The following is a 16,740-nucleotide window of genomic DNA, read 5'->3' as shown; positions in this document are numbered from 1 at the left end:
TTGGATTTAATAAGGTATAGACAAATTAGTATTTTAGAAAAATATTATAAAAATATAATTTAATAATAAATTGTTTTAGCCCCCAATTAATTACTTAAAGATAACTCATATACCCTCCATAAAAAATGCTTAAACAAGGAAAAATGCTATGTTCAAATTGGTACTGGGGAAGAAAATATCCCAGTAAAATAACCCATGTATTACTTATTTTCGTAAAAATTATTTGCTATAGTAATAAATACAATATCAAGTAGACTAAATTTGACAAAATTTGCAATAAGATCTGTTTATTTTATTGATAAATCATTATTATGTATATACAAATTTAATAATTTAGAATAATAATTATAAGGGTTGACATAGAATATTGAAGGAAATCGCTCTCATAAAATCTGGATGGCTTCGCACCCCATCACGGTATTCCTCGCAAAGTTTCTTTAGCCGAATCTGGATATTGTAACTCTGCGATTTTGTTTTCGGTGTCCAACTACCTACACGCCATCGTTCAAGTTTGGTTTTATCGGCAGCCACCTCGCATTTCATTTTTTTAATCAATACCCAGATTGATGGGTGTTTATTCCCAACCAGATTAAAAAAACGATGATTCCAACCTTCGCATTGATTAAACGTGCCTTCTTCCTCGGATAGAGTGCTCTCATTCACGTTCCAAGTTTCTGGAGAAAATCGAGGCCCAATTCGACGTGTCTGGGATTGAGAATTGCTTCTTGTGACCTCCCTTGATACTCCATTGATGTAATTTTTATTGAAATATTTAAGAATATCTTTACCATTACTCGGAGTAACCGATCTAAGGAATGCCATTGCATTGCCCATATCACATAAAGGAACAAATGCTAAGCCGTCCATCATGCCACAAAAGAAGCTTATCATCGGTTCTGTATTGGCTTTCCAGACCTAGCTTTTGAATTTTTCTATGGGTACTTTGACACAAATGGTAAAAGCATTCTCTGATTAGGATGTGATCCCCTAATTGTAAAAATAAATATAAATAATTTAACATATTAATAATCATACCAATGACAGTTTTAACCGCGCTCATAGCAGACTTTTCGAAATTCATGTATATATATAATGGATCAGGAAATAAATCCCGTTCTTGACATTTAGACATTATTAGTTCGAATATTTTTTTCGTAAGTATTTTGTGTTTTTTTGAGTTTAATAGCTCTTAATGATTGTGGCATTCGCTTATAAAATTATTTATCTAATTATTGCTAGGTTATACTAAAAAAAATTAAGTGAAAATTGAGAAGAAAAAAATTGAGAAAAGATAATAAAAATAAAGAACAATGACTTAAAGCAAAAATGGGAAGAAAAATATAAATTGAGAAAAAAATTTAAGAAAAATTGACAAGAAAATTTTTTTAAAAAATAACGATTTTCCTTTTTTTGAATTTTTTTCCATGGGGTTTTTCCCGAGGGTTTTTTTGCCAAGGGGTTTTTTCCGGGGGTTTTTTTTCCTATTAAATTAATAATTTATATAGATAGAATGCAATTATTTTCATAAATAAAATTGATACTTAAAATAAAAGCTCTATATAATTATAAAAGGTATATAATAAAAAAAAGCCATGAACAAACAAGCAAGATCAATGTTATAAAATAAGAACGGGTCATTAAAAAAAGTATTTGTAGCTATGTCATTTACTAATCTAGATTGACTATTTATTTATTATAGTATACATACATTGAAGTCAACTGTAGTCAATGTTATTGGCTAGTAGATACCATTGAAATATATTTTGTCGAAATACCTTTCATAACATGCCATTAAATAAGAACTCTATTGTATGTAAACATTTAAATGTATTTTAATGAATGAATCGTCAATCTAGGCTAGTATTAATATAATAGATTTGATGTATCAGTATTTAAAATGTAAAAAACATGGCTTATATAACCCCGATCTTCTATAAAAGTCAGAGTAATTTGCAATTTTATATACAAAATTTGAATTTTCTTTGCAACTTGAGCTCCCACATCTCATTTCATTGGTAGAGTCAAATACTAAAATTTTATATATTGGTTACCAGGAGGGTTACTATCTATTAGGGATCAGCATGGACCAGCCCAGCATGTTGAGATTTTTATACAAATTTCGCACCTTGCTCTGCTTTTAATAATTTTTATACGAATTGCCCACCCGGCCCACATAAAATCTCAAAAAAAATATTATTTTGATTTACATTTATGACATAATTTTCTTTAGACTTAATTTATAAAAAAAATTAAATTTTCTTGTAAATTTTTTTTTTGATCCTGGCGCATTAAAAAATATTGTACTACAAATGTCCTTCGGACTTTCGGATGGGCTGTGCAGATCTTCACTATCACTATTCAGAGCTTAAAAAAAAATCCTGCACAGTTCGGTCGAAACTAGTGTTGATTTGTTGTCAAATATACAAATATATATTTTAATATGTATGCAAATATGACTCTTTTTCGTAAAAAAATTATTAATTTATAGTTATAATATATTCTGTCTGCCTAAATAAGATTGGCTGTTTTTTAAAATATTTTTCATATTAATATGTTTGGGATTATGGATTCTAAAAAGATATATTATTTATTTATAAAATTTTTATTTCCATTTCCATTGCTATCATCATTCATTTGTATGGAAAATTTTTATTTTTTATTCATTATTATTTTATAAGTAATGAATGAGTTTTTATTTAGAGGATGAGAAGAAGAGTTAATAGTTAGATGATGGAATATATTATTGATTTATATTTTATTATTAAAAACTGAAAATAGAATTTATCAAAATAAAAAAAAAGTTATTATTTTGGTCAAATAAATGTTATGAAAATTTATGAAATAGTCTTAATATAATATTCGAAAAGTGATTTAAAAAAAAATTTACATTTTGTAATTTAAAATTACATATTCTTTCTTGTTTTTCTTTTTTTAATTCCCTTCTCTAGCAACCTTTTATCGGACCTATTTTTTAGATTATGGCCTTTCAAAAAAATAGACGTTGCAACAGCTGATTTATTTAACTTTATTCGTCTATTTATAATCACGTGGCCTGTCAGGTTATTAATAAAGAGAATTGGATTTTATTAAAAACTAGTCTAAACTTTTACCAATATATCTAAAACCTTTAAATAACCTAATCCATATCTTTAATCATCCTACTAGATACCTGTTTAATTTTAATCATATTTCATCAAATTAAAAATATTCCTTCAGTTAAACATTCCTTGAATTGAGTGATTATCTATTTTACCAGATTCGACATCATCTGAAAATTTTTTTCGCCCAAGACCCGATAATTTTTTTTATAGATTCGAACCCAATCTGATCTGAAATTGATTTTATATCAAAAATATAATTAATAAACTTTCTTAACTTTAACTAAAAAGAGTATTTTTAAATAGTAGTCTAATTCATTTATACGATAATTTTTTAAAGTTAGAGAAATTGATAAAATTTAATAAATTTTAGCTTAGCGAAATTTTTATGAAAAAAAGGTAAACGATATATTTATATTTTTAAAATTATAATAAGAAATGGGCAGTTATATTAATCAAAAGGTAAGTATATAAATTCAATGGGATGTATAAAAATGGTTTGGTAGGAATTATAAATTTCAAAATTTACAAAACTTGTAAATATTTTTAATGATGTTTCATAATTTTATATATTTACAAAAGTTTTGAAATTTTGAGATTTTTTAAAATATATTTAGGTCAATAGCTTAGATATAAGTTCGATTGATATTTTTTTATTGAAAAAGTATAATCAATGAAATTAAGAAAATTTATAAGCGCTGAAAGAATAATTAATAAATTTTGGCTATTCTCTAATATAATATTTTTAAAAATATTAGGAAAAAAGTTATAAATTTTGGTTGAGGTTCAAGTCAAGTCATTTTAGATCAAAGACCTAATCTGAACGAGTTCATGAAAATAGTTGTCCTCTTGGACTCAGATCGGTCCGGGAAGAGTTTAACCTTTTCCCCTTATTCTTTCTTTTTCCTTTACCTTTTTCTCCCCTTTCTCTATTTTTATTTCACAAAGTGGTGAGAAAGTTGATTTAATAATTTTTATAGCTTCATCACATAGCCACCGATCACCCTTTATGATAGGAAAAATAATGAGATTGTTATAATTTATTTAAATTCTAAAATAATATTTCAGTGTTCCTAGATATTACATCGTCAATTATGTTTTTAATATCTTTGACATTCTTTTTGGATTTATTATAAAATAAAATCGAGTTGTATTATATTTTATAAAATCGATAGATAATCGTTCTTAAAAAGAAACAAAGCCATGATCTAAAAAAAAACTCCTAACATTAGATCACAGTAAGTTAAAAGTTTTAAAAATATTTATCAATCATTTCATTCAAAAAAATAAACATAAATATACTTTTTTCGGCATTTTGAACGTAACTTTAATGCCGTTCGCGGAGATTGTCAATTTGATAGGCCTCTTTTTGACTGAATTAGCCTTGTATTCGAACTAGATAAATTGCACATGGGAATTGAATTTGTAGATTAATTTTGAAATAAAAAAATATGTTAGTGTTTTTAAACTAAAAATAATAATGTTTTTTTAATAAAAAATATTTTTTCGAAATAAATAATTATATAAATTGAAATGAATACTATATATGTACTCTTGGGTATTGAATGGATCACTCATATATTTTTATTTTTCATTTAGACATTTTGGATTACATATATAGGGGGAAGAGGTCAATCAAAATTCTAATATTTATTTAGGTTTATGGAAAAAGTTAGAAATCTCTGTTATCATTCCTATTACTCAGGCGAGACCAATGACATAAATACCAACCCAGACTTATGATTATAAATGCACATACATGAAAGCAGTGGCTCTACTAGCCTTTACAATGTCAGGGGGATCAGAAATATTATTTTTTAATCTTAATTTTATTTTCATTTTCAAAATGACCTCGTTTTTAAACTAACATTTTCAAGATACCTTATGTGTTTTTTAAACTTTTTCAAGGGGCTCGAGCCTCTGTACCCCCCTTCCATTCCCCATTAACGTAATTCTATTGAAAAGTTTAGTCAATAGTAGACGGCATCGAATGCCATTTTCGTCTAGATGCCTTTTAATGGCGGACTTGTTGTCAAAATGTAATAGCAAATAATTAATTTTTTTAAAAGGTAAAATTAATAAAGGTGAAAAATGTAGAAATAGAGTTTACGGGATATATCTATTATTTATCAAATTAGAACAACAAATGTTAATATATATAGTTTGTATAAAGTATTGTATTTTTATTATAATGATATATTATATTTCATTTTAAAAAAGATTTATTTACAATATACAGAATCTATTCACTACAGTTGGGCAATCACTAAATGCCAGCTAATTCTCATTCTACAGACAGGTGCCGAAGAAAATCACTAAGCATTGAGGCGCATGATAATTTATTTCTACTTTTTAATGCTGAACTTTATTTTCAAAAAATACACCGAGGCTGGGGTAATAGTTTTGACTAACAAAGTTTTATCCCTTTTTAGCAAGATAAAAATTGGCTTAAACGGTTAAAAATCAAGCACTTACCCTAAAGAATTACCGACATTATTTATTTTAAACTATTATAAAAATTAGTAGGAGAGACCGGGGATAGTGTTATCCTGGGGTAGTTAATTTCTTATTAAATAGTTTAAAAACTAATAAATTTTGAGAATTGAAATTCAAGTTAGATATGTATTTTAATAAGGTGCTTAAGTAGGCCTATTTCATACAAAATTGCTCATTAAAAATTTTAAATTTTAATTTTAACACGTCAAAAGTAACTTTTTAATTTTTTATATTTTTACTAATAAATTTTTTTATAAATGTAACTCATGCTAAATACTAATTCTAAATGATAAAATAAATTCAATTTTATAATGTATAAAAATATTGACAATATCTATGGTATTAGATTTTAATTAATGGGAAACCTGGGTCAAGTTTTAGCGGGGTATCTATTAGTCATTTTAAGCTGGTATTATTTTAAATGAAAAAAATCCAACTAAATTTATACGAACAATAGAAGCCACTAATTTGTCTAGGGCCACCAATGACGATATGAAAATAATTCACTTTTTTTGAGATAATATGACAGTTTTAAGTGTCAGGTTCTTCCGGGTGATATATATAATATAAACTAACCTGATAAAAACATATTTGACAATTTATTTTTCTATATTTACTAAATTAACAATATTATATAAAAAAAAATTTTTAAATCTATAACTAAAGAAGTGCTATCAACGCAACGCGAAAGGATTCATAATTCTTAAATTTTCATTTTTTAAAATTCTATATAATAAAAAACTAAAATATTTTTTTCTTAAATATCAATTTCTACAGTAGAAATATATGTAAAAATTAAACTACTTTTAAACATTTTGAAATATTTGCTTCATCTATTTTTTTTATAGCACTTTAATATTTTATGGACAATATAACCCTGGTCTCCTACACTTTATATAAATAAATTATCTCTTTTCATAATATATACATAATGGAATAAAAAAAATCAAATGTAATTAGTTACTTTTATAGTTACACTCCCAAATATGTAACTAACTACATAGTGTTTGCAACGGTCCTTTTTTTCTAAAATGAGATCGAACCGATGGACCGTTAAGTCAAGTGAGACCGAACCGTGGGACCATCGGTGCAGTCCAGTCCGGTCGGTCCGGTCCTATTTAAAAAATTTTTATTAAGCTAGAAAAGTTTTATTCTGCATTAAATTTATTAAAAATGAAAAGTGTTAAATTACCAATATTTTAATTATATCATAAAATCCTTTTTATTATATTATGCAATACAAATGCCTAAAGTTCAAAAGAATATTAAAATACAAATTTATTAAATATAATTTAAATCAATTTGATTTACATATTTAACTAGTTTTTATTTTATATATGTGATAAATATTTGTTATAAAATAAATTATATTTATCTTCTAAAAAATCAAAAAATTTTCTATTTTTTTCCATGAATCAAGTGTCATTTGTCATTTTTTTGTTATTTTATTATTAGCTTTAGAAAAGATCCGTTTACATGCTACAGATGTAGCTTGCTGTGGGAGATAATCCATTGCTATTTTGACTAGAATTAGATGGTTCCTTCCCACAAATCTAGCATATTTGAATTTATCGGATATAAAATATCAGATAAATAGCATTGGATTTCATGTATATCATCTTTCTCAGCTTTCTCTGCTGATGTCCCAGTTCCCATAAGCCTATCCCTGGCTATTCTCTTATTTCTATTCTTTCTTTAATTTAAACCAATATCAATACAAGTAATAGAAAATATAATTTAAACCAATAGTAATATTTTAGACCTAGTACCAATACAATAATTCGTTAACTTGGGTTTTTAATATTGGTTCCCAGCCCTAATCATTACTATAGTATGTTTATTTGATTAAGGTTTTATTCATATATTTAAAATTTTGAGCTCCATATATATGCATAATTTACTTGTGCTTGAAGAATTGGAAAATATTTCTAGACATATATTACATGTTTTCTCAGCATTTTCTTTTTCAAAATATTTCTATATTTCTTTAACATTATGTAAAGAATTTGATGGATTTTTTTCATTTACATCAATAGTCATTCTTTCAACCCTTGAAGAAAGAGTGTGGTGGTTCAATAGTTTTATCAACTTCTATGATAACAATTTCCATTTCCATTTCCATTTCTAAAAATAATATACCACCTACCCTACTAAATTAAATTGACGACGAATAAAACGCAAGAATATAAAAAGTAAAAGATGAATGAGATATTATAAAGTGTTAGGCATTAAATAATCATGTTTTATGTGTTCATGTACATGCACATTAACTAAAAAGCAATTCATAGTATAGCAAACTTATCTTCTTTAATCGGTCTTATATCGGACCGGACCATCGGACCGTGTTGTCGGACCGGACTGTCCCGTGGAATCCAAGAGTCTGATAAGACCGCCTTGGACCTGACAGGGCCGTGAGTCCGACCTGATCATTGCTAACACTATAACTACAGGAGAAAGTTGCATTTTTAAAATAGTTATAGTTATAATTCCTCAACAAAGGTAATTAGTTACTAACACCAATTTTAATAAATAAATCGTCAGTTTAAATTAGTATTAATGTCATTAGACGAGACCAGATTAGTGAATTCAGATAAATTAGTATATTGATATCGACACGATATTTTTGACAAGATCAGTGGCGTAGCCTGGATTTATCCATGGGAGGAGGGGGTTGAAAATTTTTGCAAACCATTTTAAAAATTTGCCAATATTTTGTGTTTTATTAGTGTCTTCCTCTATAGTAGCCAGCATAAATGAAAAAAATATTAGTAACAAAATTTTGGTCAAATTTATGATTAATACGCGACTTAAAGCATTATTCTGAAAATTTTATCAAAATCAATTAATTGTAAATTAATTCAATCCATTCGGTGTAGAAAGAAGAATAAAATCTCTCCCGAAACCATCATTTTTTATGATCACTTAATATATCTTATTCTATGTTAAAAATAATTATTTTAATTAAATTTTTTCATATAACAAAATTTTGCAGAGAATTTCATTATAGATTTTTTATTATTAATACTTTAGTATAAATAACATATTTAACTATGCATTTATTTTAATGATAATATACAGGCGCGTACGCAGCGGGGGGGGGGGAGGTCAACCCCCCCCCCCCCCCCCCCCCCCCCCCCAAGCCAAAAAATGCAGATGCCGGATTATTTTTTTCAAAAATATTATGTTTATATTCATTTATATTTGTTAATATTTATTCCTATCTCATATATATATTTAATAACATTTATTTATCATATTTATCTACTAGGCGTAATTTACCTATTTTTTTTAAATTTTAGTGGCGTATTATTTATCTAAATTTCTAGTCAAATAATAATTATCTCTGAAACTCCTTGTCAAACACGAAGAAAGAAATTGCAAGCTTGTCCAACGAGATCGAGTCTCCGCCATCAAGCATAACAGCTTTTATGGAGTTAGAAGAACCAATTATTAATGCTATTACTGAAATATCACAATGGCTTGAAAAAAATATTTCCTCAGAAGCAAGAAAATTATTGGATTCAATACTTATTCCAAATTTTTTTTCTCTCTAAGAATGTATTATTTAATTATACAACTATTTTATGTAATACTTTTCAAAAACATGACAATGACTTGATTAAGATGATGAGAATAGCGGAGAGCATTTTATTAGAACTCAAGGAAATTAGAGCTAATGTTGATGAAGAACATATTTTATATGTTATTGTTGAGTCAAAAGCAGAGCTATACGTGTTTAAAATTTGTCCCTCTCGACTTGCAGCAAGCAAGCTCATTGTTAAAACATTAATATAAGATCAGTAGAAGAGTATTATAAAACAAATGTCCCCTCTCTTAGATACATTTATAACTCAAATAAATGAATGGTTTTTAATTAATTAAGCAGCACTTACAAATCCGCAGATATTACTTCCACAAAAGCCTTTCCATCCCTTTTTCAGATGATGATAGAAAAAAAATTATTTGTTAGATTTTTATCATGAAGATGTTAAAGTATCTTATGATGCCTTATTAGCGAATAACTATGATTAAAAGATTAACTATGGTTGATACAGTTCCAAAAATGCTATGGATGCTTTGCATTATTTCAAACACATTTTAGATTATATTCATAATGTATTAAAATGGTTATATATTAGCAACTCTTCCCATTAGTAAACTAATGAGAGAACATTCTCTTTTTTAAGAAGAATAACAGAGCCCTGCAGAGATACCATTTACAAGGCACGGCCCGGTAAATGGTACAAAAATTTTTTCGGCCCGGATTTTTTTTTAAAAAATTTTCAGGCCTGGTCCAATGTTTTTTAATAAATTATATTTATTTTTGATTTTTATAATTAATAATGGCGATTTCAAATATTTGGTTTTAAAATATATAGCTCGGCCCGGATATTTTTTTAAAAAAAATTTTTAGGCCCAGCCCGGGTGTTTTTTTAAAAAAAATTTCAGGCCCGGTCCAATGTTTTTTAATAAATTCTATTTATTTTTGATTTTTATAGCTAATAATGGCGATTTCAAATATTTAGCTCGGCCCGGATATTTTTTTTAAAAAAAATTTTAGGCTCAGCCCGGGTGTTTTTTTTTAAAAAATTTCGGGCCCGGCCTGGGTATGTTCAAAAAAATTATAATACGGTCCAGCCCGGGGGCCGGGCCTGCAAGTCTCTGAAAAACATACCTATGAAATACAACTTCTGAAAGTAGATTGAATGATTTGGATCTTTTGAATATTCATAGGCATTTAACGCTAAGCAAGGATAGATAATTGAAAAATTAGCTCAAAACATACAAAATACAATTATTTCTAAGAAACTTTTTGTTTATTAATTTATATTTTCAACGTTTAAATTTTTTATACTTTATATATAAATTTTAAAAGCTCACAAAATTCAAATTTCAATTTTGGGTCATTTAAGTGATTTATATCGTGGTTATATTCACTTTATATTATAATTCACATTTATTTTATAGTTTTTCAATGCCGGTTTGTATATATAATTTATTTGTAATTCACATTAATTTAAAATTGTGTATTAGAAAAGTTATTAGTCCTAATAAATTTATGCTTAATATTTTTAAATAACAATAATATTTCTTAAAAAAATTTTTTATCCCCCCCTCCCTTCCCCCCTAAGACCAAATTCCTGCGTACGCGCCTGATAATATAGAATAAAATAAATTTCAAAATGTATAAATTTTATACAGATTATATTAAAAATTTATTCGAAATAACTATATTTAGAAAAATAATATTAAAATAAAATATGAGTAATTCTTTTGTACGGTATTTTAAAAAAATCTAATTTAACAATTATAATATATACAAATGAGTATATTAATAAAACATAAATAATTCTTAATAGAGATCTGCAAAAGTAGGAAAATCGGGTTCGGGATGGGTCGGGCCTTGGAATTTTTTTTAAATACATCTAAATATATCAATTTTATGTTAAATTTTTTATGTAAAATAAAATATTTGATTTTGTTTATAAAAACTAGACGACATATAACATATATCTTTTATTTTGAGTAATTATAAAAATGAATTTCTATATTTAATTAAATTCGTGCCAGGCCGACAAAACTTTTTTTAAAAAAAATCGGTTTCGGGCCGGCCAAATTTTTTTAAAATAATTTTGAGCCGGGCTGGGCTAAAACTAGGCCCGATGCAGATCATTAATTTTTAGTGCAAATGCAATATTTTTATTAAAAATAGTATAATATATAAATATTATGACTAAGAATTCATTATAATTACGTTATGAATATAAAAATTTTATGACTAAAATCATAATATAATATTAAATTGTAATAGCTCGACTTAAGGAAGTGTTTAACTGAAGGAAATTTTACCCAAAGTATAATATAATAATATAGCAATTTTATGATTTGAATTTATAAAGAGATGTCTACTTTTCTTTGAGATTTGACTCCTCAAGAATCAAATTTTTATTTAGGATAATCTACTTATAAATATTTAATATTGCGAATCCATTTAAACGGCTTTCATCGGTGCTATTTCTTAAATAGGTTTTTAACCTTTTCAAAATTGAAAAAGACCTTTCATTAGCGCAGGTGCTAATCGGTAAGGTAGCTAAAATAAAAGGCAATGTTTTGATATTAGGCAGGGAATCTAAAGTTCAATTACACATGGAAAGGGCCTGCATATTTTGGTCTCAAAGAATACTCTATTCTGTGAAAATTTTTATACCAAAATTCGACATCACAAAGTAACTTATCATACGATCCTGATAATTCATCAGAATAAAACTCTGAGATTTTCTTAATATCCTCTCGCGTTTCAAGTGTATTTAGACTCAATCGACAAAATAAAATAAAAGCTGTTTAAAATAAAATTGTGAGTAATAAATATTTCCTTAAATTGAAGTAAAAATGTATCAGAGTAAAAATATTTATTTTATAAAAATCCTCAATCCTAGACATCAATATTTAAGCGATTGAACTATCTAGCAACTACTCTAGGTTTAAAATTTTAATCCCAAACATATTAGCGATCACTTTTACTTTCTCATTATATTTACCATATTAAATGATTTTTCTTTAATTTAAAAATTATCAAATATCAATTAAATTTTTAAAACAGTTTAACAATATAAATTTTATTATAAAATTAATTAATACTGCCAGAAAAAATTTACAATATATTTTTATTGTTTTAATATTTTACATATAATTTTTAATATGTATTTTATTTTTAAACCATGTTACATTTAAAATTTAAAATTCTTATTTGTTTTTTCTAATATATTTCATTTTCATATCGTATATTAATTTTATTTATAAATTGAAACCGTTTTTTAAATAAAATTATTCGCAATAAGAAAAAAATTTAAAAAAAAAAATTTTCGGAGGTTATGAAGGCCCCCCCCCTTCTTATCTACGCCATTGGACATGATTCAATCTTTTTATTAATAGATTTCATCTTTATTATTTGTCATCGCCTTAGAGGATGCTATAAGTGGTCATTTTTCTTTAGTGTTTGTTTATCTACAGAGCTGTTAATAACTAGATATACTATATTTCGATTTGTAAATGAGATATCGGTATCTTAAGATATTTATATAATGTTAGCTAGATACTTTTGCTGTTTTTTTAAAGTTTTTTTTATATAGTAAAAATATTTAATCCTACTTTCGTATAAATCCGATTTATTACATATCTCTCAGTTTATTTATAATTTAATTTAAAAAAATTGGCCATACATTTTACACACTAGATGACAACATGTCTTAAAATATCTAAGGGAGACCGGATATCTTATGCCTGAGGTTCTTGTTAGCCTTTAGGTTTTCTTCTAGAATACTCAACTTTATTGGTTAATTTTTTAACCAAATATGTATAAATATATTCTGTATATTGCTATAATTTCTTAATATCGGATCACATATAATTTGAATAACACAATATATGATACCCATAATAGTAACTTTTCGAATGCTGCAATTTATAAAAAATAATAAAGGTTTTAATTATCCATAACTAACTTATATAAAAGATTAAATCCTCTATATAAAATTATTCTTTAATTGAACAAAAAAAATGTCTAAACTACCATATAATTAAATTTTAAATATATTGAGGGTCTGGGGCTGCTTTTCAGAGATTAGCTTTTTGAGCTTTATTTTTAAAATTTATTTTATTATGGTAAGAAATTATATTAGAAAAAAGAAACAACTAACAAATGATGATATCATGAATGTATTTAATAAAAATTCGAAAAAATATATAACCTTTGATTATTAACCTATCCAGCTTATAATTTTCTATGAATTAGATTTATAAAAAATATATATGTTAACGGCAATGTGTTATTTTTTCAACTTTAAATCAATTTTTGAACACTTTTTTAAAAAATCTGATACCAAAAATGTATTCTATCATGTTTGGAATACCTATTCTATGAATTTCATACAACTTTACCATGAACCTTTTAAATAATATATAATTACAAGATGATTAAAGTATTATAATTTCCTTATATCGACAATTTATATCAAGGTATGTTATAATAATAGTAAATCACAATTATATAAAGTCATTAATTCTTACTATTTTTTTATTGATTGAGATTCAAGTTCCCTTTTAGCGCTAACATTATAATAGGCAACAAAATGGCCAAAGTCCATACTATGCATAGAATGTTCAATTACGGGGTTTCGGATATTGGAAAAATAAAGCTGAGATAATTATATTTTACTATGTTTATGGCTAAGCATTGGCGTAGGTAGAATCCCTCGTTGGGATTCTCGGTCCTAGCAGAGATCCGTTTTCCCAGCTCTTTAAAGAAGTCTAGGGCATGAGAGCCGAACGACGTTAGAGTGGTGGCGATTAATGGTAGGAATGTATGAATATTTAGCTAGTTTATTCGCCTCGGCATCTAGTATGGCATCTCTATTTATATTAGAAGAGGCAAGAGGATCGATGAATGAGAAATCCCAAGTTAAGAATTCCCCCCTCTTCAAAGGGATCATGTCGAACCATCGGGCCGCTTACCATCTGAATTGTAAAGGCCAGTAGGTTCGAGGGTTGATCGGATTTTAAGGCCCTGGCAATGGTATCACATTTTGAAAACCTAATGAATCTGCCTTTACAGCGCTTGCAGTGTAGAGAGTGACGGCCTTTGGAGTTGACCGACGTTTGACAGAGGATACAGTTATAAGGTATTACCATATCGCAATTCAGTCTAAGACCGATGGCGTGACGTAACTCATCATTGCTTAGGAGCTGGTCAAGGTTTCGGGATGGGAAGGCTTCAAGAAACTCGTATCCACTACCTTCGGAAATGGAGAAGAGTAGAGAATGGTCCTCTGGTTGGCTCCTCGATTTAAGGAATGCAACGGAGTTGCCAACTAGAGGTTTATCCCAATCCTTCTGTAATGCCGACGATGGAGGATCGACTAATGAAAGGGACTTCCATAGATCAATTGCCTGTTGGAGTAAGGGGTCAGTATGTTTTGTTAGCGTTTGAATGATGGGCTCGCAGGACAAGCGAGAGGATATGAATGAACGCACTAACAGAAAGTAGGGAGGTGACCTTATACCAATACCGCCGGATTTGGTTGGTAAGGTAGCCTGTAGCCATGATAACTCCCCATATTTAAGATTGAGTATATCTTCTGTTAGGCGTTTAATCTCCAGTTCGTGTGAAGCGAGATTGACGTCATATTGAAAGATTCGTGACGCTCGGAGTGTATATAAAATTCTTGTAATTAAAAGGTAGTTCTTTAATAAGAAAAAAGCTTGGTGAGCTGGGAGGCGAGATAGTGTATCGCGCATAAGGGATATCTGTCGTAGAATATCGGCAAAGAACTTGATAAAGGACTCGTCTTTACCTACTGGAGATCCGAGATGTGTTAAAGCGTTCAATGGTGTATGATTGAACATAGTTTCGTGGTTAAGGTCAATGATCCCAAGAGGACAATATTCGCTTTTGTCTTGATTAACTCAAAGTCCCAAACTTTTCTCGCTGGATTTTATTATTTGGATTGCCTTCATAACTACAGCCGGTGGGCCGCCTAGTATACCATCGTCGATATACCAGTTATGAAGATTTAGCTTGCATTGGTCATTAATGTCTCGTATTAGACTATTAATGCCCAGACAGAACAAAAAGGAACCTAGAGGGTCACCTTGTTGAATCCCATCGCTAGAAGGAATCAATCTATCTTCGAATTGAAGATGCGAGGGATTAGCATAACAATCGAAGATAAATTGTGAGAATTCTGGGTAGAGGATGAGGATGATTTAGAAAAGCTCCACATCTTAGAGAGTTAAAGGCGTTCGAGAAGTCTATTTTGACTAGGATATCGTTGGTGGGGTCCGTTTGCAGATACACCCGGGTCATGTGAAAGGATCCCTAATATCCACCTTTTACGTTGACTCCTAATTGATTCGGGCAAAGGTGATTGGATATTGTGAGCAATAATCTGCTAACTACTAGTTTTGCAGTTAATCGGCGCCCAGTGGTTCCAATAGCGATTGAGCGAATATCTTTATTGGGTTTATGGAGAGCGATGTAGCTCCGTATACCAGTGGAAATAATGGCGGGTGGTATGCCTCCAGTAAGTATACGGTTGATTAATTGGATAATCGTTTTTCATAGATTAATTTATATAAATTATAAATGACTCAAAGGTTAACTTATGAATTATATACAATTCATAAGATAGGTATTCTCTTCCAAAATCCTATCTTCAGCCTCATCGTGGCTGGGGAGTGGCAACGTCTTTTAGCGGCTAATGGAGGTCTAAAAGGTTCCCAGTGATCTGGGTCTAGAATAGGATCATTGTCTCCTCGACGGGGTGTAAAAACCACTTAAAGAGGTTGATGTCAGGAAGGGCATCCGATTATAAAAACCTTGCTACAAAATTTCCCTATGGTTATAACAAATGGGCGGGGTACAGCCCAAAGTACCCCGTGGGCCTCCTCATCCGCCTACGACAAAAAGAAGGATGGGAAACCTGGTGGAACCACTATTCATGAAAATGAAACTTATGACGGCCATAAACAACCTGATAAAAAGTGGAGAAACCAGTTTACGGGTGATCGAGTTAGTATGACGGGATGAGCGGGAGAAGTCGTCGATGTATTGCACAGAAGACATATAGATGTGTGCTGCATACAGGAGACTAGATGGAAAGGAAATGGGACCAGAATGATTGGCAAGACTAGCGAAAAGTATAAATTCTTTTGGCAAGGAGGTAATGATAGTAAGGCTAGAGTTGGGGTATTGGTTGCGGAGAAATTGGTAGACATGTAGTCGAAGTGAGAAGGCTAGACAACCAGATAATGGTTATCAAGATGATATTTGGTAGAAAGCTATATAATATTATCTCGGCATATGTTCCTTAGGTTGGAAGAAGACAGTCTATTGGGGATGACATCGAGACTGGCAAATGAAGAGGGGATTATCCTGGCTGGTGATCTGAATGGACAAGTGGGAGCGAGTAGTGAGGGTTATGAAGGAGTACATGGAGGGTTCAGTTACGGCATGAGAAATTTGGAAGGAAAGAGGATTTTAGAATTTAGTGATGCTATGGATATGATTGTTTGTAATACAATGTTTAAGAAAGAATCAGAGAAGCTGGTGTCTTATAAGTCGGGTAGTACCAAAAGTGCTGTGGATTAC

General features: G+C 28.8%; 1 protein-coding gene across 4 annotated transcripts in view; it reads right to left on the bottom strand.

Moving 5' to 3' along the window:
• The window catches only part of LOC135931404 (uncharacterized), a 68,765-nt gene that overhangs the window by 22,716 nt on the left and 29,309 nt on the right, over positions 1–16,740 (bottom strand). For 3 of the 4 annotated variants that reach the window (XM_065468481.1, XM_065468484.1, XM_065468482.1), the window contains exon 4: positions 4,401–4,493. The exons of the other annotated variant lie outside the window; for it this stretch is intronic. In XM_065468481.1, coding sequence (XP_065324553.1) covers positions 4,401–4,493 — 93 coding nt within the window. The remainder of the gene's footprint in view (positions 1–4,400; positions 4,494–16,740) is intronic. 4 annotated transcript variants of the gene reach the window in all.

Source organism: Gordionus sp. m RMFG-2023, chromosome 1, assembly GCF_954871325.1.
Source record: "Gordionus sp. m RMFG-2023 chromosome 1, tfGorSpeb1-WG-v2, whole genome shotgun sequence".
NCBI classification, from domain to species: Eukaryota; Metazoa; Nematomorpha; class Gordioida; order Chordodea; family Parachordodidae; genus Gordionus; species Gordionus sp. m RMFG-2023.
This window is presented reverse-complemented; position numbering and strand designations above follow the sequence as displayed.